Here is a 24,944-nt window from a genome sequence, read left to right as displayed (position 1 = left end):
TAATAAAGAAAATTGTTTCATTAAGAAATACCGTCCAAAATTAAATCGATAAATGAGAATCCGGAAGTCGACTAGTATATATATTTGTTTAGGGGCCAGCTGAAGGACGCCTCCGGGTGCGGGAATTTCTCGCTGCATTGAAGACCTGTTGGTGACCTTCTGCTGTTGTCTGTTCTATGGTCGGGTTGTTGTCTCTTTGACACATTCCCCATTTCCATTCTCAATTTTATTTTATTTTCGTTTAAGTACCTACGTTGTACTATATTATGACGTTCAGGATTTAATAATGATATAGATATATATGTTGTGTACAAATTATAATTTGTGTATTTTGACTTTGTACAAATTGTTACAGTAATTTGTACAAAAAGTGCTTGTACAAAATTTGACTAAAATTCACTTATAACTTGTACATTCGTGTGTCGCTTTTTGTGTTTTCTTAAAAAGTGCTGCATTTTCTTTAACATAGTATTATTAAGGAAGTTGAATTATTTTGACGGACATATTTCTTTTTGCTGATTTGTTCCACCTTTTGAAAATACAGCAGATTTTTCACAGATTTTGAAGTAGAATTACACGTAATTGCATTCACGACCCGATACCAGAGCTTTCATGATCCGATCGCAATGCTTGGCCACCGCTAGTTATTCTTTCACGATCATTTTTCTTGATATACCGAACGACACCCGACAATTCTCACGAGTTGTTAAACCTATTTCTTTCATGATCAACACTCTCAATTTGTGTTAAACTAAAAAAATTGCATGTCAGGCCTGTCCCAGCGTCAAACTTTAACATCAGACATATTAAAACTCTTTAACGCTTTAGAATGTAATAAAATTTGACTAAAGGAAGATTTTCAGGTGAAAAGAGTGAGTGCTTTGTATATCATTAAAGAAATCACATATGTCCGTTGCAACGGACGAAATGTCCATCGTCTTAACCTTTTAAAGTCATCAATGATCTAACTAATAGCCAACGGAAACGTCGTAATATTGTCTCATGGTGCTAGATAAGCCAATCAAATTAACGCATGCCTGCAGTTTTCGAATCACTTTTTGGTATCACACTCCGTGCAATGTGATACGAGAAATATCTCTTCATGAAAGATAACAGGCCACAGCCATAAGAGAAACACTATTGGCATACACCCTGTCGATACTTTTATTTTTGGCATTGCACTAACTTGGTCATGCTTAACTCAGACTGATTATGACGTCTGTTAGAATTTTAACTAATACGTTGGATGTGTACTGATTGATTTTTCATTCTTGGAAAAAAATAATGATTTACTAGCTGAAATTGGTTTTGAGCTAGCTTTCAGTAAGTGCGAGTACGCTTGTACTCTATGATATATATTTTTTTTTAATTTTTAGGGGGGGGGGGGGGTGTGTATAATTCAGTCATTGGTTGCTGTCTGTCATATTTGCTATTCTTTTATTGTTTTGAGCATAAATCAGACCTTTGAATTTTTCTTTTGAATTGTTTTTTATTATGTAATGCTGGGACTTTATATAGCTTACTGTACATGCACGGTATGGTTTTTGCTCATTGTCGAAGGCCGTACAATAACCTTTAGTTGTTTACATCTTAATTTTTGGGTCTCTGGTAGATAGGTTTCTCTTTAGGAATCCACAAGAACTCCTTACTTTTACATCAAATTATGATTGTACCGCAGCTACTAAGAAGATAGTCCTGGTGGAAACTGACAGTCAATTAGTAAAGGTACAAAGTTCATGGTAATGTATCCATGTTTGACACCGTATTTAAGTATGAGGCTGTGTTGGATAGGGGCAGAAATATTACCATGCAACAAGCCATCTACAAAGCCGTCAAATGGCTCTTTACCGTGCAGAGAGTGTGACACATTCCTTGCACGAGGAATTGAGTTGAACGTCCGGATGTTGCTGTGTATTTATACATCCCGCACAACTAAACATATAATATACATATGCACGACACGTGTTTCACGTCTTATCGTCATTAGGTGTCTAGAGCAAATTTTAAAGACTAACACATATAATTTTTTGGAACATCAAAATCAAGATGGCTTAAACAGAACACACCGCTTTGACTGAGTGAGCTGGTCATAGTTTTACTATAACTACATATTTAAAGAAAACCAGAAATTTTTAAATAAATATACGTCTTTGAAATCATGCTAGCATGAAAGCAAAAGCAACATGGAAAGTTGTACCCTCGGAAAATTGACAGCCTACCAGCAGAGCTGGAAATATAAACGTACGACACATATCTTTCCCAAGATGGTTTGACTGAGGTGAAGAAAGATGGTTATCCCTGGACCTCCCATCCAGCAGTAAATTTATTACACAGATTTAACTGTTAGGGATGTATGAATACGCATACCGATTGTAATGGAGATGTTAAATTCGATGTCTCGAGTACGGAGAATGCCTCGTTGGGTATCACTTGCAACAACTGTGAAGGGGGTCGTAGGTGGCCTGTTGCAAGGCAAAGATTTCGGCATCCTATCCATCATACCCTCAGTTCAACCTTTCCCCCGTTGTCATTGACAACACACTTTGCAGACCCTACCTATAGATTTATTGTTAATTTATTCTTCTCCTGAAACTGCACTATCTATTTTAAGTTAGCAGACCACCATCAATATGATACCTATTTTATTTCGTTAAACAAAATCTTATTCAAAACCAAAAGTATAGAAAGTCAAACGCACAAAACTTGTGGAAGCATCAAACCAAAAAGTATTCAAGCTTCAAATATTAGGTAGAAGATAGCAAACCAAGTAATTTAAAAGCAAGAACGAACCTCTAGGAGATCATTTACGAATGAGGAAAGTGAAAAATAACGAAGCAGACAGACAGATCAAAAGATAAACAGATGGATACAAACAGTAGAAACACATAAATTTCTAGCTTTAGGCAACATCGCAACTAAGGGACCTGCAATTGTTGTTTTAATATAATAACACGAAAGTTCCATTTAAATGTGTGATTTAGTTAATGCCAATACGGAAGCTACCAATATCAATAGCTATGAGGTAGTGATAGATTGCTTGAGCTTTTATAAAATATTGAAAACAACACGTTTAATAATTTCATGCGTCCGAAGCGCTTTTCTGGATTTACCTTCATCAGGAACGCTCAAAGCCAAACATTTGAAATCCGAGGGATGTATAAGTACCGAAACAGTTGAAGAGCTATATGACAAAAATACATAAAACAAAGAGCCAGATTCATCTAAGGTCAACTTTGCCTGAGGGAGTTGAAACCTTAGTTTCTTTTATGTGTCTTTGTTTTAGCTTCGAGGGTACCCAGTAGCTTGTATTTATGCTTCAAGAGTATACCTGATGGGAGTTAGTATTGATCGCAAGTAAAAGTGCAAAAACGACAACAAACTTTCAATCCTTATCTAGGCCACTTGACTGATAATGATAAATTAAAGCACCTTTAAGACAAAAGTGTAAAAAACACAATTTGCAGTCATAGAATGACAGATAAGAGCATGCAATTAATATTCGTGATATCAAGTGCATTATTTTGTTGTTACAACGTTGTAACAGTGAAGGAGAGGGTTGAGCACTAGATACATGTTTTAGCCTGTCACATACGTAATGTGCCAGTCCCTAGAGTTAGGAAGGGTCAGCAGTTAATCATCAGTAGACCATCAGTCAGAATAACATGCATATGTGTAGTGGTACATTTTCATCAATAATATTTTATATCTATAAAGATTACGTTTTTTTTGGTATTTAAATGATGACCAGTAAGATATACATTTCGTAAGCAACGTAAGAGGAATGTGCAATAATTCGAACTTGAATACGATTGGTGTATTTCATTTCCTTTTGCAACACAATCGGAAAGAGAAATAAGATTATTCAGCCATGGATTTCATAGAAAACCTCAAATGATATATATTATGACCACGATTGGTACATGACAAGTTGACATAAACTTCAAAGTAATCAAATTGCTACAGAGTTAAAAATACAGATTCTAGTTATTCAGGATAGAGGATGGCTAAAACATGTATGTAGGAAGTTAAATTCAATGACATAAAAAAAGAGGAAACCATAAAACATGAAAATGACTTTATAAGTGATATTTTGCATGATTTTTACAAATTAGTTTTCTCTTTAGAATCAATCAAATAACATTATTAGGATAGGTGACAAGATATTAATTGTCGCATGTGACATATATTTCAATAGGTAAATAGATACAAAGTCGTCCAATGACAACTCTATGTTTTATGATATTTCATGATTCATCAACCACACTTCTACATTGTTATGTGGATGACAACGTAAGTATAGACGTCAAAAATTGAAGAAAAAAATGACTCTGTCAAAAAACGTTCTTTCAACCTATATAAACGAATTACAAACATATATAGTTTGTATAATTTTGTACTGATCTTTGCAGGTAACAAAGTGTATATTTAGATTCAAGCAAAACAAAAATGTAAATAAGGTAAACTTTTATGAATGGTATGCCAAAAAAATTGTAAGTACTAGTATATTATGCACATAATTAGATGTACCTTAAATACCGATTCGAACACCTGTCGGTCTTGTGGTAACGTGTTTGCCTCACTCGAACGGTTGGAGTTAACAACTGGTCAACATATTTGTCCGGGTTATTTGTAGTATGTCTTCATTCGGATTGTTTATCTAATTAGCTAGCATGTTAAAAGATCGGCTCGGCGTTTCTGTATCCTGAAAAGCAAGATCACATCTTCAGTGGGGCTCAAATCAAATTGGTTGGAGAAAAAAATCAATTAGAAGTTGAAGAGAACTGAAAATCAAAACTTTCAAAAAGTTTTGCCAAATCTTGCTACGGCTATCTACGGGGATAGAAACACATATACCGTAGATGTTTTCTTACCTCTTAAGACTATATAGTAATTTTTACATTAAAGAGAAAATATAATCACTAAAACTGTATATCAAATGACTACCTCAGTCATCTTGTGTCAGATTTGTGTCTTTAGTCATGTCTTAAAGATATTTTTTATGTTTTTAAGACAAGCCTAAAGACGCAAAATTGTCTCAAGATATCTGAGGACATTGATGGTCATTTGGTTTGTGTGTTTAAATGAGTTGGATACAGCTATGATTTTAATTTCCCAATGCTCTTCAACTTTGTACTTGATTTGGTCTTTTAACTTTTTTGATTTGAGCGTCAATGATGAGTCTTTTGTAGACGAAACCCCGGGGGGCGCGACTGGCGTACACAATTTTAAGTCTGGTATCTTAGATGAGTTTTTTTTTCTATTTATATAATAAGTATTTTCAAAATTGAATAAGACATGCATAGGTCAAAAATATTTAATTCAAAATGTTGACAGTACTGTGTAAAAGCAGTGGCGACAATCTAGAAAATTAAAGAGGAGTGTTTGCTTTCTCCAACCATTTCACAATATATATACAATAGAAGAAACGTCAATAGGTTGAATAGAGATACATTTGTATTCAGGTTTTGGATTTTTGAATAAAACATTATGTTTTTCTCTCTTTTTGTAATAATTCATTGAATAAAAGATTGGTTTAGTCTTAATCATTTTTTATGTTTTATAGGAATATGGATTCTGATCTGTTAACGAAAATTTTAATAGTAGTAAGTTCCCTCAGTGCAGTATATGGATGTTCATGTCTCAAAGGCCATCACCAGGAAGATTTCTGTAGGGCTGCCTATGGTATGTATAGTTTTTTAGGTCACCAGAGGCTCTAAGACTTGCTTTAGTTTCAATCTACAAATTAATAATACAAATTTGATTATAAGTTCTCTGTACCATATTCGCCCAGAAAATATTTGTCATCCTTTCTTGCTTTGCTGAAAAACTTCATATCATATATGCATGTTAAACTGGTTGACAATAATTGATAATTTGATTTAAATCATTTGTTTATTGAACCCTTTTCTCTTATATGATTGATTGATTAATGTCTAGTGGCATATGTTACATGCATATTTAGGTTGTAAACAAATTTACATTGAATCCCATAAGTATAATTTTTCAATATGTCTCGACCGGGATGAAGGGCGGTAAATTAAGAATGTCAGGATATGTTTGAAACGGACAGAAATTTTTTGGCTGAAAAACAGACCACCTGCTGAACCCTGGAAGAGCTTTTTAGCGTGTAGAGAGCGTGGTACTCTCCCCGTTCCAAACTGGTGTGGGTTCATCTGCCATATAAGAGAAGTTCATATAACCAGATTTCTATAAACCTGTTAACCCTTAAAACTTTTTCATTGAACAAAGCAATTTCAATTCTCATATACATAGAACACAGCTTAAATTTAGATATAACCACCGTTTCATTCAGAAAATACTCTGGAAGAATTTTTTAAAATAGGTAAAAAGAACTATAACTCGGATTTATTATTGCCATGATATTTAAGAAGTGTGTTGGATCTCATCTATCCTATTCAACCTGAAATAAAGGACAGCAGAGATTCACAACAGATTCACTTACACATAAAGTCCCACCTAAAGGGTGGTTTGAGAAGTTATATTTCGGACAAAAGAAATGATTTCATTTTCCGATTGTGAACTTTACTATGTATATATATATATATATATATATATATATATAGACAAGTGCGTTTTGTTAAAATATACTTTTTCACTTTTTGGTCTTTTGGAAAATGTTGTTTGTGCTGTATTTAGACCCCTCTACCAAGAAATTTGTTTTGCATGCACACGTATAAAAATTGCGGTTTTTATCCAACGCAATCATAGGTTTGAAAACAACGTTCAAACCTATGATTGCATTGGACAAAAACCGCAATTTTTATACGTGTGCATGCAAAACAAATTTCTTGGTACAGGGGTCTAAATACAGCACAAACAACATTTTCCAAAAGACCAAAACAGTGAAAAAGTATATTTTAAATATATATATAGCAACATTGCATCCTGTGTATGGTTTATATATCTCACAGTTGATGAATTAGTCAAGCACAGCTATTGCCTATTTGAATTTTCAAGGCAGAAACTTGCTGTGTACCTGGGAACCAGTGGACTAAGGATTCATAACGGCAAAGTTGAAATCATGTCTTTGAATGTTTTATGGATAGCATCATGACTTGGTTAACCATCACGGACTGTGTGTTTCACAGATTCCACGTATATGTTTCATTTATTGTTGCGACAATACCACCTTTCTTTCTTTATTCGTGAATTTTCACCGAATACGACTAATCGCCAGATTTTTACTAGTCTTGAACAACGCTATGAATGCCGGAATTGAACTGCTTCCCCCTTTTCACAATCGTTCACAAATCAACGAAGTAAACACAAACATAAAATAAATTGAAAGTTAGGCAGCTTATCATATTTGTAAAGCTCGGTGAATATGCTTAAAAGAATTCAAGCTATGAATAAAAAAAAATGAAGTTGCATTTATGATGAAAAAAATTCTTAACTTTTATAGAAGAAATGTACTAATATTTTAAAGAAATTATTTAATTATTAAACAAGTATAAAAAAGTTAATTTCTCATATACTATCACATATAACAATTATAAATGTTATGTATTTTGGTAGGTAACACACCACATATCTTGGACTTGTGCCCTGGAAACATTAACTCACTGAATATATGCTAATATTTAAAAAAAAAACACAAAAAATCATGCGTATGTCTTAATTTATGTGTGTGTGTGTGTGTGTGTGTAAAGGGGTTCAAGGGTTTGTGGGGAGGGATTAGTAAGTTGTCTTTATAATTAAAAAAGAAGATGTTTATAATTGCCAATGAGACAACACTCCACCAGAGACCAAATGATATAGAAGTAATTAGTAACAACTATAGGTCACAGTATGGCCTTCAACAATAAGCAAAACCCATACCGCATAGTCAGCTATAAAAAGCTTCGAAACGACAAATGTAAAACAATATTCAAACGAGAAAACTGACGGTCATTTATGTCCATTTATTCTTTTGCTGATTTTTGTATCGATGTTCTTTGGTTTATGGTTTTTGTTCAACTTCTTAAATCTTTTTAATTTTTCAGTTATACGTGGCGATGTGATAGACTCTAATGCGCCAGTAAAGGCCCTTCCCGGCAATCAACAGAGGAGTATTATATATACTGTCAAAGTAAAAAAAGTGTTCAAGGTAAGTACTATTTTACATACCGTTCATATATAGGTAGATCGGAAAAATCAGACAACAACGAACTAGTAAACAAATATGCTACTGATTTCCGTGTGCGCTACACGTGTTTATGGAATAACCTTCATTCGGTTCGTTTTTATGCACGAGACCAAAAGATTGAACATTTTTATGCACCTTAACTGGGACTATTATACTAAACTAAAGTATAATAGTCCCAGACCTTAACAGAATGTTAAAGAGTGTACACTGATTGACAAACAAGGTTTCAAAAGCTACATATGTTAAGGATATTTGCAAATCAAGCAAAGCTCTTTTTCTTTCCGACTATTGCGACGATACTTAACAGGTGTGTTGTTTTTTGTGTTTTGTGTTTTATTTCTTTTTAACTACTTTCCTTTTCTAAATACTAATCGAAACATAGTAAAGAATTGTATTCCAGGATGTTTTCAGTATTTTATTCAAAAGTCTGAGAGGTAAAAAAAAGTGCAAATATAAACCAAGCTGATTAGTGCAATATCAGAATATGTCAAAGTTTTATTATTTTTTATAGTTGCTATACTTTATTTGTAAAATCTACATATTTTGAATAATTTTTTCCCCCGATGATATAAAAAAAAACATACAGTTGATACAGTATATGGTTCTTTTTAGGACAATACACATAGTATTTCGGAAGGAAATGTTATTAACATAGAAACCAGCATACCGTGTAGTATTACTTTAGACAAGAACGTGGATTATCTGCTCGGTGGTAAGTAGGCGAACTCTAACAATGTTGGGTATATGTAACTAAAGAATATGAGGAGTCCGTACAAGCCGCAACTGTCTCAAGAATTATCATTTATCAACCAATGTTTTACAGGAATTACCTTTTATTGCTAGTCTTCTTTCTGAAAGTTAATTGAATGGGCGGTCTTCTACAATGAAATAAATGGAAAGATCAATTTGGTGATTCAGTTTTCGACATGACAAATCTGAGGGAACAAAAAGGTGGGATTGTCAAAAAGTACACCGAGAAATTACATTTTTGATACATTATGAAGGAAATTTCATGTGGAGTATACGCAAATCAGGTATCGATCCGACGACAAAAGTAACTAAAGGCCATGCACAAAGTCTTCGGCAACAGACACTTGTCTACACCAGTAAATCGTCCCAACACGTCACGGGACATCTGACAACTTTTTGAATATTCGGAGGTTTAAAATAGTTTTATTTTTAGATCTCAGCCGTCCCACTTTTAATCTAGTGTTTTATGGTTTACGAATGGTTTTTGTGTTTAGTGTGAATTAACCTAAATTCTAGGATTTGTCATCATGGTCATAGTAAGTGTTTAATGACTACTAACAGCTCCATTCTGTGAACTTGTTTTATGTTTATGTCGTATTAAAAAAACTCTTCAAAGATTTAAAGATTTTCCATTTTTTAAATTAAAAATCTGTTTTAGGTCCAGGAGATGAGAATGGATTAGGAATAGGCACATGTGACATAGCAACCACATGGGAAACCCTCCCTAAATGCCAGATGAACTCGCTATTAAATAAATTATATAATTGTGGTTGCGAGGTAAGTGTTGAATTTTTAGTACGTTATTATGTTTAAAAACTGTTAAAGGAAATCTTGTTGGAAAATTATATTCGAGGATGTGATCCATAAAAACATGGCCGATGTGGCTAAAAATAGAACATACCTGGGTAAGATGCAGTTTTTGTTTTTTATCTAAAAAAACTAAATTATATAATTGTGGTTGCGAGGTAAGTGTTGAATTTTAGTACGTTACTATGTTTACAAACTGTTAATTACCGCAATGTTCCTAAGGAAATCTTGTTGGAAATTATATCCGGGGTTGTGATCCATAAAAACATGGCCGATGTGGCTAAATTAAAACATACCTGGGTAAGATGCAGTTTTTGTTTTTTTATCTTTATCTAAAAAAATTAGAGCAGTAAGAGCTAAATTTGACTGGAAAAAATTATTAGCTATGGAATTTTCAGAAAATCGGAAAACTCCGTTTTGAAGTTATTGCCCCTGTTGTTTTTGCAAATTTAGAAGTCTTTGGTTATTATCTTGAAAACTACAACAGATAGAGGGAAATTTTAAACAGTTAAAGTTACCAGAACAATACGATCCACAAATACATCAACATGACAAAAGACTTATTTTACCGAGTTTGACACTTTTTGCGGAAACTATAGTAGACCGCGAGAATCTTTCAATATTAAATCTGACCGCCACGAAATGCAAATATATTTGTCCTTTACAGATTTTGATGGTAGAACTTGTTAAATTTATTTGTATTTTGTGGCGACTCATGACGATGTATAACTTGACTTGTAGCATAAATAACAAACACATATGTATATCGTTCTGTAACGAGTGAGTTTCGAAAGCTTCCCAAATACAGATAGATTTCAAGTTCAGATTTTTTACATGAGAGCATATTAAAATTTTGAATATCGAGAGGGGAGAACTATTATAATTCGTGAAGGAAACAAAGTAGACTGTTTCTTCCATATGTTTAAAGTGTTTCATGTAAAATCCCCCATGATCAGATTGAACATCAATGGTACCGTTGCCAACGAAGCTAAAACTAAAGTGACGTAAAAATGAACGAGAAAATGAAGATAAAGGTCAATTGCCCGAGTCATTTTAACCATATGGTTAAATATTTTTTTCAACCAACCGTCCGAGCATTGTATAAATGTGAACACCAATGTGAGAACAAGGTCTACAGTTGAAGATGTACGTGATATTATATTTTCTTATTGTCTAAGGGAGCTACCATTTGATTTTTATGGGAGGGGGTGGGGCTAGGATGAAATTTGAAAAAAGGCAGGACAGGAGTTTTGAGGGGAAAAAAGGCAAGATGACAACTTATGTAAAAAAAGTCAGGATAAACTAATAAAAAAAAGGCAGGACCGAATAGAGTGAAAAATAAAAAGGCAGGACAGAGATTACAACTTAAAAATAAATGCAGGACAAAAATTTTCATCCTAGCCCCCCCCATAAAAATCAAATGGTAGCTCCCTAATTGTTTCGTGTTGCCGTCTCAGTCATTGACCTGTATCCCGCAACGCCTTTTAATCGAAGTTAAAATGATTAATGCTGATAAACAAATATTGTAAACTAGAAACCTCGGTACAAAGTTAGTTCTAAACATGTGAATTGATGGGGGAAAACGTGACTGTGTCTTCATTTAACAGTATCTGCATGCCCCGTATGTAAATTTAACATGAACTAATGTGAGATTGTGATGATGTTGTTATTATATATATTATCATTATCATTGTTGTAATCTTCTTGTGTCTGGACATTTTCCAATTTTATGGCTTTACAGCTATATTAAAAAAGAGAATACAATCTATCTTAGCACTATATTTAAAAAAATAACATAAGATCTATTTTACAGCTATATTGAAAAAATGCATAAATTTTTACAGCTATAATAATCGCTCAACAGGCCTTGGCCCTTTACTGCTTTCAGTCGCAAAGCTTAAATTTTCAAGGTTTGATAAAATTGACGGTTCTGAATATCCGTTTACACACAAATTATACATATAAGGTCGTTAGTCTAATACTATTTTTATTATTTGCTTTTAGATTACTACATGTACAGAAAACCAAATATGCAAGGCGTCTATTCACTCGTGTAAGATGGCGTTCCATGTAGAGGCCGTGCAGAATGCTTACTGTGCTCGAAGTCTTTTTAGAAGGCGGTGTCATTGGAAAACGTGTCCGTCTGCTCAGAATATTTTTAACAGTTACATCACTAACGTCTTCAGAGGTTGAAATACAAGAGAATAATTGATGACATTATTAGTTAGTCCCACTATTTATACTAGTTTTACAAACTTTGATTGTTAATTATTTATAGAATAATTTATGATTTTTTTTAATTCTGTGTTTTATGACCAGAACATAAATAAATAGATAGAAACCATTGTAATTACATTATTTGTTTCGTTATCGTGCGTAAGGTGTACAATTTAGACAAAAATGTGTATTTGGTCTTTTGTTTTGTTGTATTGCTGTTTGATGACGTAAACCCAACAACTTCAAGTTAACATGATAGTGAAATTATCTCATTGCCATATAAAGCATAAAAAGAGTTTATGGTATTGTACAAATGCCAGTTCTTAATTGTTATCTATTATCAATGGATTTTTTTTTATGAATTCCAACGAATATACCGACTAACTTCCAAAGGAAAGAAGATTGACTTCTACAACTATTTCATGTCTTTTTATCGATGCAAAAAGACCAGTGCTGTAAACTAAGGTGTAAAAAAAGAATTTCTAAAGGCAACCACTATTTAAAAACCTACCGTGTTGGGTGTAAACCAAGAAAGAATAAAAAAAAAACGTAGGTTGAAGGCCGACGCTACAATGTAACATCATGACAAAACAAATAAACAGTGTTGAAGGCCGTACCTTGACCTATAATGGTTTACTTTTATAAATTGTACCTTGGATGGAGAGTTGTCTCATTGGCACTCATACCACATCTTCCTATATCTAGTAATCCACTAAACACCAGACAAATAATTAATATTTAGCAACACGAACGCCACTAAAAAATTGGAGGTTTACTCAGGTGTTTGGAAGGGTTAGCAATTCCTTCTCAAATAGTGACAACTGTCGCATACCAGTGTCAAATACTGATAAAGTTAAAAGAGTCGGTGATCTATATTTATCAACGATCAAAGGAGAAGGAAAACAATTGAGAATGGAAATGGGGAATGCGTCAAAGAGACAACAACCCGACCAAAGAACAGAAACAGCTCAAGGCCACCAATGGGTCTTCAGCACAGCGAGAAAATCCCGCACCCGGAGGCGTGCTTCAGCTGGCCTCTAAAAATAATGTTTACTGGTTCAGTGAAAATAGACGTAATACTTAACTCCGAAACATATAAATGAACCAAAACTAAAAAAAAAATATACAAGACTTACAAAGGCCAGAGGTTTCTGACTTGGGACAGACGCAAAAAGGCGTGAAAGTTTACTTAAAATAGTTAACGTTCGACTTTCAAAAATGAAACTTGAGTTGTACAATAACAAGTAGGTACTAAACTGTCAAATGAAAATCATTCGTTTTAATTGACTAGTTAATGGGGCGGAAGATCGGGTGGTTGCCTAGTTTTGAATGTTCAAGGTCTCGCCTATTTAACAGTTGTAAGTTTTGGCGATCCAGTAGTGTAAACGAAACGCTTTCAATTCAATCCTGCTGTTTGTATATGGTTTCATGATTCTGTATAGAGGATTTGCTATTGAATAGAGTAAGAACATTCCAAACTAAATAACTCTACCATATCTTAGATTGAATTATATGAACTACTGGTGTTGGACAGTTAAAAGTTTGGAAATAATCTATTAAGGTCAAAAATTTTTAACGGACTATTTTGGTCTCGGGCATCACTGGAGAGACATTTATTGTCGAAATTTGATGCAGCAAAACTGGCACCGTTAATGCCATTAATGGTAATAACTGTTTACAAAAAAACGTTAAATTTTTCGAAATACTGAGGATTTTCTACCCCAGGAATATATTACAATAGCTGTGTTTGGCAAAACTCGGAATGTTGGGTCCTCAATGCTCTTCAACTTCGTACTTTATTTGGGCTTTTAACTTTTTTTATTAGACCGTCACAGATGAGTCTTTTGTAGACGAAATGCGCGTATTTGGCAATACTCGGGATTTTGAGTCCTCAATGCTCTTCAACGTACGAAATAATTACGGTTGACATACTTGGGGAGGCCTGCTACGAATGATTCCGACAACAAAGGTAGGCGTGTTATACACCATTGTGTACATTAATCAATTTATATTTACTGCATAACAAATTTTAGTGGGGTTGACAACCGAGAAATTGAAATATAACGGAAGTTCGCGACCGGGTGACATTTTTCAAAGATGCGAGTTAAGTACCTTGTGTTATATTAAGGTGTATAGGAACTTTTTTCAGAGACAAGTTCCTGTGGTCTGGCGTACAAAATTGTAATCCTGGTATCTATAATGAGTTTATTATTAATGAGATAGAAAAAATGAAATCACTAAAAATGATACAGTTTGTTCAATTCCTAACTTTTTTTGTATAGGGCATTTCTGGTCAGTATTTTGACAGTTTTTACTAATTTTCTCATGTTTCATTCTTCAAACATAAAGTGTGTACACGGTTACAATAAAATATCTTGGTGTGTTATTTTTATCTAAGGTTTGATACATTTTATTTTGAAACATTCAAGCATGTCCTCTGTATTTTCGAGAACGAAATATATCTTAATACAGTAAAATAAGACTTTTTCTACTGTTTAGGAGTAAATATGATGTCAATGTTAAGTAATAATTGTTAGTTATAATGAGATTTTTAATAATGTTTATGAGTATAAGAAGACCTGTATAGATTTCAATAATTGACCTTCTTGTCCTTTTACCTTTTTATCATTGTTTTCGAATTAACCGGATTGAGGTGTAAAAGCTAAATTGTGTGCATTCATTCAAAGTAGACCTTCGACAGAACTCTATTTCGACATAAAAGTATGATTTTCTTTTTAATGAACATAATGCCAATAAATTTTGATTTGACACTGTTAAAGATACAATACATTTCTGTGGCAAAATGTTGATCCCGTGTTTCATAAACAGGCTTTGCTTGGTTTAGATTTTACACTAAAAAAATTGTCTGATGAAATGTTACTAATGGATTTTCGTCCATATGTTCTACAAAAAATGTACTTTATAACGAAACAAGCATTAAAGACTGAAACCTAATATCCTGCCATTTCACAAGTGAAATGTAAAAATAAGTAGAAGCATGCATATTGTGTTTCCTGGTCATTTTCTTTTACATTAAAACATTGTATATTCTGATGGAGACAATAAATAGTACTATTTAGCTTGTCTTAAATTCCTTGTACCGTGAAATACCAAGATCAGCATACAAAAATAGAACATTTAATTAATGATAAGACTATCCCTGTTTTTCTGTCGAGATGAATAAAAGTTTTGAAGGAAAGTAATATATGCAAGTTTGTATTGCACATTATTAGGTCAGATGAAAAATATAGTGCATACTCGTTCTATAAGCATATAAGTGAAACATTAAATAAGCACTTATCTATTTAAGAAGGAAAAAAATCTAATAATATTTTTTCCTTTAAATAGAAAAAAATTGTACATTTTGTACTTTAATTATCTTGCGTTCCAGTTTATTATATATATAAGTACACATGAGAAAAACAACAGCATGCCTTTCAAGCGTGCCAACATAGTGAGTATTATTCTTGTCAGAATGTAGATTTAGGAAAATGAGTCAAAAGGTGGGACGAAATGATTTAACTACTCCTGTAATACTACCAATCCATGATGTGCTGAGGAAACTTAAAATGGTTGGTAATATTTACCAATATACAAACGACAATTGTATTAGAATTAATTTATGATGTGGTAGCTGACCATTCCATTTTCTGCGAGATCGCACACTCTCGACTGATTTCAAGTGCTAGAAAACGTAAAACTTTATTTTTTATAAACAAAGGGAGGAGAAAGATACCAATGGGACATCAAGTTCATAAGTCGAAAATAAACTAACAACGCAATGGCAAAAAAAACCCCGAAAAAGACCAAAATACAAACAACAGTACACAAAACATAACATAGAAAACTAAACACTGACCAACATGAACCCCACCAAAAACCGCGGGTGATCTCAAGTGCTCCGGAAGGGTAGGCACATCCTACTCCACATGTGGCACCCGTCGTGTGCTCGTGTAAGTGCAAACCCAGTGATAAGTCTAATTCGGTAGGTCACATTCAGGGAAAAGAGGACGGGATTGTGGTTTCGACAATTGAAACATATCCGTCGTCATCTGTGATGCAGATATTCCATAACGATCAACCAACTCGTGATGGCGTCCGTAAAATTTACGAAGGGATGATTTCAACTTAACCATTTAGAACTCTTGGTTGAATAGCTTCCTAATAAGCAGCAACTCTCTATCAAGGAAGTTATAATAGGAAATACAAGCCCTAGAATAACGTATCAACTGGGAGATATATACTCCATATGCAGGCGCTGCTGGACTGTTGCTACATAGAAGTGGAAAGTTCACAATTGGGAAGCTGAAATTATCTCTTTTGTCGTAAAGTTTTGTTTTCAACCGACCCTCATTGTCAATTTCTAGATTTAAGTCAAGATATGATGAAGACTTAACTGTATCTGTTGTATCCATTATCTCAAGTTCGATGGGATAGATGCATTCGATAAAGTCACCAAACTTATTTAGGTGAGAGAACATCATTTATACAGCGGAAAGTCATGTTAAATGATAATGCCAACTTCCTTTCTTACTTCCTAAGAAGCTCCTGTATGATGTCAGCCTCTTTGGAATAAGTCGTCAAGAAGAGGAGCATAGTTGGTTCCTATGGGAATGCCGATTGTTTGTTGAAAAAAACGTCCTCCAAACGTAACAAATATGTTATCAATGAAGAAATCAAGCATCTTGATAATGTCAGTTTCAGAGAATTGTTAATTAACTTTGTTTAAATCAGAGAGATTTTTTACAAAGTACGTTTTATCCCTTCCTAAGACAAGATACTTGTATCTACGTTGACCATTCATTTTTATGAAACAAAGCAAAACCAACTCTTTTAATTTGTTTTTTAGTTTGCAATGGGTATAAAAAGTGTATAAAAGTCAAATGTTTCAATACTAATACTGTTACAAGATAAAAGAGTATAAGATTGTATGTACTCTAAAAGATCTTTGGAATTTTTTAATATCCAAATCTGATTCTTGCCACCTCTACAATAGGCAATTTCACAATAACTTCGAAGCCCGGCTTTGATTGCTGATAAAATTGATTTGAATAATTTAGAAAAAGGTTTCGTGGAGCATTTTGAAAACCCATCAGTATAACGTTGTCTGTAAGGACACTTATGTAATTTAGGTATCCAATACTGTGAAGGAATATCCAGTTCTGCATCTTTGGTTGAAATTCTAAAGGAACATAGAAGACTTATGATTATCTAGGATGTCCAACTTGGTAAGTGTTGTGGGGGTATATTGTGAGTTTCCAAGTGAAAAAATGATGCAATTATAAATGCGCATTTAAGGTGACTGCAGGTTACATCATTTAAACCAAAAGACAAATGAAGATTTATAAGAACGTTTTGCCACAGAAAATAAAAAATGATCGAGACAATTTAGCTTCTGTCATTATACTTTATTATTTGATAGTGACGAAGCTTTTTTAGTTGGTATTGGTAAATACATGATCTTCAGTTTTCAGTAAATTGTTACTAAATATTGAGTTCCTAACTACTAGATCATTTGATGGTGACTTACAGTTGACTAGCAGTAGTGTTACTAATATCATGTACAATCCCATTTTGTTCTATATTACGATTCCATTTACAATTGCATCATGCTTCTCTAAAATCAAAAGATATTTATTGTTTAAATATTCAGACAGTTTTTCTTGCCCAAGTTGTGTTATAATTCGTTTAGAAGATTTTCGGTTAAGTATTACGTAAGTTCTTGCGTTACTTCATTATAGTTTTAAGTTCACGTGTTTCCATAATTAAAATGAAATATCAGAAACTTTAGTCTCAATTTACATTATTTGTTTTATTGGGATGTAATGATGAAAACGAATTTAACTACAACAGAAACTACAAAAAAGGATAAACCTAATATCATTCCACTTCACCTTCCGCTTTTTGAATGTATAATGGCAGCCACAGGGACAACTAGGTCTGCTGCACTTTAACATAATTACATCCGACAAAAAACAGAATCTAAATTTTCCGATAAAAAAGGACCATCTCAATTTTTGTTTTATTAAAGTAGGATTTTTAAAGGAGTGGCATTTCAGTAACACCTGTATATTGATTACCGGTTGCTTTATGTCCTACTGCATTAAGATAATTTCATGCCCTACTGCATAACGTATATCTATGTAGATAGTTTTATGTCCTACTGCAAAAAGTATATCTATGTAGATAGTATTAACGTAATCAGAGTTAGAGTACTTCCCATTGTCGCCATATTGGAGGACAACGAGCACAAATTCCTTCAACCAAATACAAATTGATAATACGCTATACTTTGATAAAAATTGTTTTCGGAACAATTTCCATTTATTCAAGCCTTCTAAATGACAGGCGAAAGACACCAAAAGGCTTAAGTCGAAGACAATAAGACAACGCCATGGTTAAAAGAAAAACAAAAAACGACAAAAGAATAAACAAATTTAAAGTCTACAAAACACAACATAGAAAGCTAAAGACTGAGCAAAACTAACCCCCTAAAAAATCGAGATGATCTCAGGTGCTCCGGAAGTGTAAACAGAACCTGCCCCACATTGGACACGTCAGCCGTAAAAGTAATCCTATACGATTTAGTAATAAAGGATCTTTCGTCAGACTCGCCTGTTCCACATGTTTAAATTTGTTAAGTTAAATAAAATAAATCAACCATTTTGTCCCCCAACATAAAGGCCAATGGAGATAATTCCAGATTAAACTAGATAAACAGAAAACTATTTCCCTAGTGTGTTTTGTCTATCTGGAGTTTTTCAATATATCAAGTAATATACGGAATGAAGGCTTCCCAATATTTCAATCTTCTCGTCGTCTGGTTCAAGAAGAAACAAAAGAGGTTTGCATTATCATTTAACTTCACAATCCGCTATATGAATGATGTACTTATCTAAAAAATAAAAAAATTGGGACTTCGTTAATCTCATCTTCAGCTTTTGAAATAAGGTATCTATATTTTTATGGTCTCAAAATGGTTTTTTTATGTAATGTTTTTTGCTTAGCATTAGTTTCTTTACCACAATCAACATGACGGATTTTGAACAGGATCTGCCTATCATTCTCTTTAATTCTTTTGTCCTATCCGTCATCTTATATTCTTTCAACTTTTCCTAATTGATACGACAAAAATAAAAATTGGCCACTGACAAAAAGGTGTTTAGTAGAGTTGCAATAGGTGAAATTAGGTGAAATATTATGATACCTATAATGCGTATTAATGACTATATACACAAAACTCGGCCTTTCAACTGTTTTGATTCGAGCGCTACTGACGAATTTAATGTAGACGAAATGAGCGTCTGGCGAACCACATTATAAGCCTGTTAACTTTGATTATTTTCTATACCAAAAACACATCTTATCACACGTTTCCATTTTGATATATAATATCGGCATATAGAAAACATGGATAACATTTATTTGAAATAGTCTTTCCGGATCCTTCTTTCTCAACATTCTTTAAAAGAATCGGATCTTTCGTATTCTTCGTGGGATTCCCTATATACGAACAAGACCTAATGCGTCAATGATCATCAACTATCAATTACTATTATCACAAAGAGCTTATTGGGTCTGTTTCCATCTTCAATATGTTATCTGCTTAATGAATGGCTTCCTTTGTCTGCTTCATTATTTAACTACAGAAAATGATGACAAAGATAATGTCTCAACCAACTGGGATGGTAGACACCATGACCTGGAAATCTAGTATTATCAGCAGAATCAGTTAACTCATAAGCAGCAAACATATAAAACCTACCTTCAAACGAAAGTCGGCATTAAACAACCAAAATGACTAGGAGTATTACACTGGATGTAACTTATTACCAGACATTTGTAAGATAAAACTGCTTTTGACCCCAGAGGGCCTAATTCTATCCCAGTTTTTTATGGGGTCGATTTGCTCAGATTTAGCTATCTTGTAGTGTTTTAAGGACTGTTGTTTGATTTTTCATTTATTTTCTTTTGTCAAAGATGTCTGTCTGTCTACGATTTATTGATTTGATTACCAAATTCTTTTTGTTGTTGTTAGGTTTGCTATATAATGAACACGTATCTGGCGTGTTTTCTTCATCCGTCGTATAAAAATAAAATAAAATTTAATATATAAAAGTTTGATATTAAAAAAGTATGTCGGTACTTATTCAACATAAAGAGATCCATGCTTTTTTACGCAATTTTTGACATTCTAGGGAGTTTTATAGCTTACTATGTGGTGAGAGACTGCTCGTTCTTGAAAGCCGTATTTATTCACCTGTATTTATATACATGTATTTGTTCACAGCTTTGTTATTTGTTATTTGAATGGTTGTCTTATTTAGCAATCATACCACATCTCTTATCTTTATACAAAATTAAGAAATGTTTGAAAAAGAAAAAAAAGCGATAATAAAATCTGGATTTTTTTCTAAAGTATTTATTAGATTGTTTTATACATGCTTTCTGTAACACAATTCGATATTATATCGTTAATTAAGAAGTTATTGAAATTTGTGTTAGTCTTCCTTAATTGATGTTTTGAATGATATTTCGGGATATTTTATTGAGTAGGAGGCAATCTTCACAAGTACAATTAGTGTTAGTTGTACTTTTATAGATATATCAGTCACCGATACAATATATATATTTAAAATCGGGATCATAATTATGTATATACTATTATCAGTTGGTAATTGGCTCTGCTTGTAGAGGTACCATTCACCCAATATCAAGAGTTTTTTCAAATGGCAAGATTTAACTATTATTATTATTTTTATTATTATTATTATTACTATTATTATTATTATTATTATTATTATTATTATTATTATTATTGGAAAGTTCAAAGGTGTTTGTTTCAATTTGGAGGTAGGGGCCTCGGTGGCCGAGTGGTTTAAGTAAACGAACTAATGTATAACTAGTCTGTCAACACTGAGGTTGTGAGTTCCAATCCCGCACGTGGCAGGTGCGCTGGACTCCAATCTTAATTGACTAGGATTGCCAGTCTTCCTACCGAAAGTAGGTTGTTCTCTCCGGCCACTCCGGCTTCCTCCACCAACACAAATTGAGTGCCATGAAATAGAACAAAAGTGTTAAAAATGGCGTTAAACACAATCAATCAATCAATTTGAAGGTTGAAAAAGTCGTATTACGTGTTATTTACTATTCATCGGTTTAGTTTTTCCCTCGAGCGAATTAAGCAAACATATGATTTAAACTTTAGAGAAAAGGGATCACACTTTTTTATCATAACCCCCTCGCATTGATGAAAACCTACCTATAAGTTGATGTTTTCATGCAGACGACGTTGAGTTGGTCCAAACACTGCAGAGAGATTATCACATGACATGGACTAAGAATTATATTTTTCAGAACAAGGTCCTTATATTCGATATAAGCGTGCGGGTGAAGAAGACTGTTCTGTTGATCGATTAACGCATACTACTTTAGACGAATTAAAACAACAATTTTTTTAAACTCACTTGGCCAAAAAAGCCATGACAGCTATTGCCATCACTTAGCGTTCGTCGTCGTAAATTTTTACAACAATCTTCTCGAAAACCACTTAACCAAGTTCAACTTAACTTTTACCAAATGATTCTTATGACATTTAGTATAAAATTTGTGTGTTTGTTCCTGACAATAAATCAACATGGCCGCCATGGCTTAAAATAAAACATAAGTATAAAATGCATTTACTGTCTAATATCTTGAAACCGTTATGGATAGAGAAAGTCTGACATGGTAAAAATGTTCAGAATGTCAAGATGTCCTGAATTTCATGAAAAAGCTTCAAAATTGCCAAAATAAGAGTTGTCCTATAATTTTTTTTCTGGAAATGAGCCACAACTTTACCCAATGATGTTTTCACATGAGATGTCTTAAACAGAGATTTTGATGCCAGTTTTTCTATTTTTTGGATGTAAATATTGGTCAGTTAACATTTTTGCAACAATTTCAATATGTACAGTAAGGGAATAAATAGCATGCGCTCTTAGTTCAGATGTTTATTTCAACTTTCTTTGAAACACTTATCAATATAAATACAAGGAGAAATGAGGTGCATATCGATTAATCAGCAACCCGTAAGACCAAGTTCACATAGGTGGACATTAACAGGTCATTATACTATCTTCACTATACGTCAAACCCTAATTGGCCCTAGTCTGCACATATTTTGTCTGTATACTTGCAATATGGTGTAAGCATTTGTTCATTAGTAAAAATCGTACTTTGATCTCCAGAGGTCTATATGGTGAACATGCGTTGTTTTTTTTTTTGTTTCATTTCAAAATCATCGGTGATGAAAGTTAAAATGCCAAAATAAAGTATGTCGTTGAAGATTATTGGGTACCCAAAATTCCGAAGAAAACAGAAAACTTTGGAAAAATTAGACAAAAAAAAGACGCATGACCTTAATGCACAATCCGTCCAAGAATATATGGAGTAAGTTGAACCCTAGCTCTTCAATGTTTGTTTTAGGTTTTTAATTGTCAAAATACGCATCTGGTGCAGTAAAATTGTTCATCGTTTATATTATCAAATACATCATATCATAAATAAAGGAGGATTTTCTATATAATATTTGGTACCATAAACTTACATTAGCTAACCACCCCCCTACCCCCATCAGTATGGAATATACAAAAGAGAATACTTCAACATAAAAAACATTATTGACTCTGAAGTCGTGTGTTTTCTTTTAATAACTTTTCCGTCTATCTTCAACCTTCAAGACAGCGATACGATAGACTACTGAGACCTTAAAATTACATTCAGGAATATGTTTCTTATTAGTGTTGTAACTATCCTCACGATTGTAGTTTTTCTTTAACCTTTTCTTAGATTTTCAATATGATAAATGTTCTGACGTTACTGAGAAATTGACACAAAATACATTAGTTATGAGCTACAGATAAGTTTTTTTTTGTTAAAAAAAAACCAAAAACAAACAAGCGTCCATATTATATGTGAAGGTCAAAATCGTCAAGACCGTCCTTGTCTAAGCAAATTGTGAAACTTTTTGTGTCTTTTCTTCCCTTTTTGTTTGTTTTTCATAGATACATGAGGGTGTAAATAAATATAAGTAGAAATTATCCGTACTAAAATTTAAAATATGACAGCTTGCACATTAACATAGATTAAACTTTTAGACGATTGCAAAGATTTACTTACTGTCGATTATATATAAGTTAATTGCGCTTCATAGGAGAACCGCACGAATAATATAATTTGATATTTGCGCATTTAAAAAACAAAAAATCTCATCAGTGGTGCTCACATTCGAGCATATAAACAGATTCAATGCAAATAACAACAAAAAATCTTAGGAGTACAATTTAATGAGATTATAACAAAACAACACAATTTATCTTGACACGATAACTATGGTATGATTCCTGTTCACCGATTCGATTCAAATTCTCATATTTGATTTATAATATACTAAAACGTATACCCAAATTACAATAAGTCTTAAATAAACAATTCGATAATATACATCAGTATTTCGTGTGTATTTTAATCTAGTCGCTATCTCATTAATCATCGAGATGACCTCCGAAGACTGCCGATGTTCACATAACACGATATAAACATAAAGATGAATATAAATAGATAGCGACCTCGTGCAATTGGACTTTTCTAGGTCTGTTTGATTTCATGTTATAGTTTGAAAAAATAAGTTAATCATCGTTTTTATCTGTACAAGAATGATTTTTTGTGGATCGAATCAGTCAACGAAATGGTTCACCTTTGTTTCATTTTTAATGTTGATATTCTTTTCCTTTTTCTTTTTAATGGCTGAACACGACTAATACATGCGTAACCAATCGCTAGCTACGGAGTTAAATTGAAGGTAACATGAATACGGATTCAATGAGGTCGAATTATTCATTTGCAAGTGAATAATTCATCAACGATATTTCTTACCTATTTTGACAAAATTGAACTAAACTGGCTGCTAAAAGCGAATTATTATTTCATTTTTTCACTTTCATACATGATTGAAAAAAAAAAAAAACATATTTTAATTTTTTTCAAACTCGTAGCTAATGCCCTTTAACTTTTTTTACATCGCGAAGTCTAAAACAAATTAGGAACAAAACACAAATTTAACAGAGATTATCAGAGATCTACATGTATCAGCAGAACCAAATTCGTAAATGAACACAAAACATTATTATACAATGCACAAAAAAATAAAACCATAACTATTTTTCCATAATAGTAAACACAATGTATGATATGATATGATTTACGTACGTGCAACACAACTTTTCTGCACTAACCTTCATCATTTATGCTCGAGACCAAAAGTTCTGAAAACCAAAAGTATAAAACGTTATGGAGAATAAAAATAAAGAAGCTGGAGTTAAATAGCGAAAACCGTCTAAGGTCAACGTTGAGTTACAACATTTAATTAAAAACCTGATGAAACACTTTAATGGTATATCCTGTTCTAACAGCTCATTCATACAACGTTGCATGTATGTATGTACACTATTGAACGAAATAGCCTTCCGATCTCAAACCTGAGAATGTTATGTACATTATGTTAATCAAAGGTAATCTTGTATTTTCTTCCTGCCATTTTTTCTTTATCCTCAACATAATTTTTCTTCATTTTGTTCGGCCGTAAAATAATTTTTACAGTCATCTATTTCAACTTTGCGACTTATAAATCCTTTTCCAGTTATATTTTAAAAGATACCAAATTTGATGTTTCTTTTGCAATCTTTTCTAATGTGTTATCGGAACATGCTTTACCAAGTAAATCTGCAAGTTTCTTTATTTATCTTACATGTTCCTGATTCATAATTTCAGTTAAAATCATCACAGGAAATACTCGCTGAGCGCTAAATTTCTGTTAGGACTTCGAATAATGTGGACAATTTTGCCCCTGTTTTCCCTGTGTTGTTTTTTTGGTAAATATTTAAAAAGACGGTTCGCATCCGTTATCCTTGGCGATTGAATACGGTATAGCATCAGTTGATTGTAAAATGTTTTGTTATTGTTGCCTTATTCTGTCGTGGATCTC

General features: G+C 33.0%; 1 protein-coding gene across 3 annotated transcripts; it reads left to right on the top strand.

Annotated features, from left to right (window-relative positions):
* Nucleotides 1–4,205: 4,205 nt before the first annotated feature.
* Nucleotides 4,206–12,048, top strand: LOC127701354 (metalloproteinase inhibitor 4-like). 3 transcript variants are annotated; one of them, XM_052205246.1, is made up of 6 exons: nucleotides 4,206–4,490; nucleotides 5,564–5,682; nucleotides 8,004–8,107; nucleotides 8,759–8,858; nucleotides 9,555–9,673; nucleotides 11,708–12,048. In XM_052205246.1, the coding sequence occupies exons 1-6, from the start codon at nucleotides 4,468–4,470 to the stop codon at nucleotides 11,894–11,896; spliced, it is 654 nt and encodes a 217-aa protein (XP_052061206.1). In that variant the 5' UTR covers nucleotides 4,206–4,467; the 3' UTR covers nucleotides 11,897–12,048. The 3 variants fall into 3 exon arrangements, with proteins under 3 accessions (XP_052061206.1, XP_052061207.1, XP_052061208.1); XM_052205247.1 differs by having other exon boundaries at nucleotides 4,342–4,409; XM_052205248.1 differs by having other exon boundaries at nucleotides 4,363–4,457.
* Nucleotides 12,049–24,944: the final 12,896 nt, after the last annotated feature.

Source organism: Mytilus californianus, unplaced genomic scaffold (assembly GCF_021869535.1).
Source record: "Mytilus californianus isolate M0D057914Y unplaced genomic scaffold, xbMytCali1.0.p SCAF_5, whole genome shotgun sequence".
NCBI lineage: Eukaryota > Metazoa > Mollusca > Bivalvia > Mytilida > Mytilidae > Mytilus > Mytilus californianus.
Note: the sequence above shows the minus strand (reverse complement) of the source record. Positions and strands in the feature narration are given on the sequence as shown.

What these genes read in the sequence shown, in the direction of transcription:
- LOC127701354 (XM_052205246.1), top strand. Translation starts at nt 4,468, where the DNA reads ATGAATGGTATGCCAAAAAAATT. An exon ending in AATGGTATGCCAAAAAAATT is followed by an intron (nt 4,491 to 5,563) that starts GTAAGTACTAGT and finishes TATGTTTTATAG; the next exon opens with GAATATGGATTCTGATCTGT. An exon ending in CGTGGATTATCTGCTCGGTG is followed by an intron (nt 8,859 to 9,554) that starts GTAAGTAGGCGA and finishes AATCTGTTTTAG; the next exon opens with GTCCAGGAGATGAGAATGGA.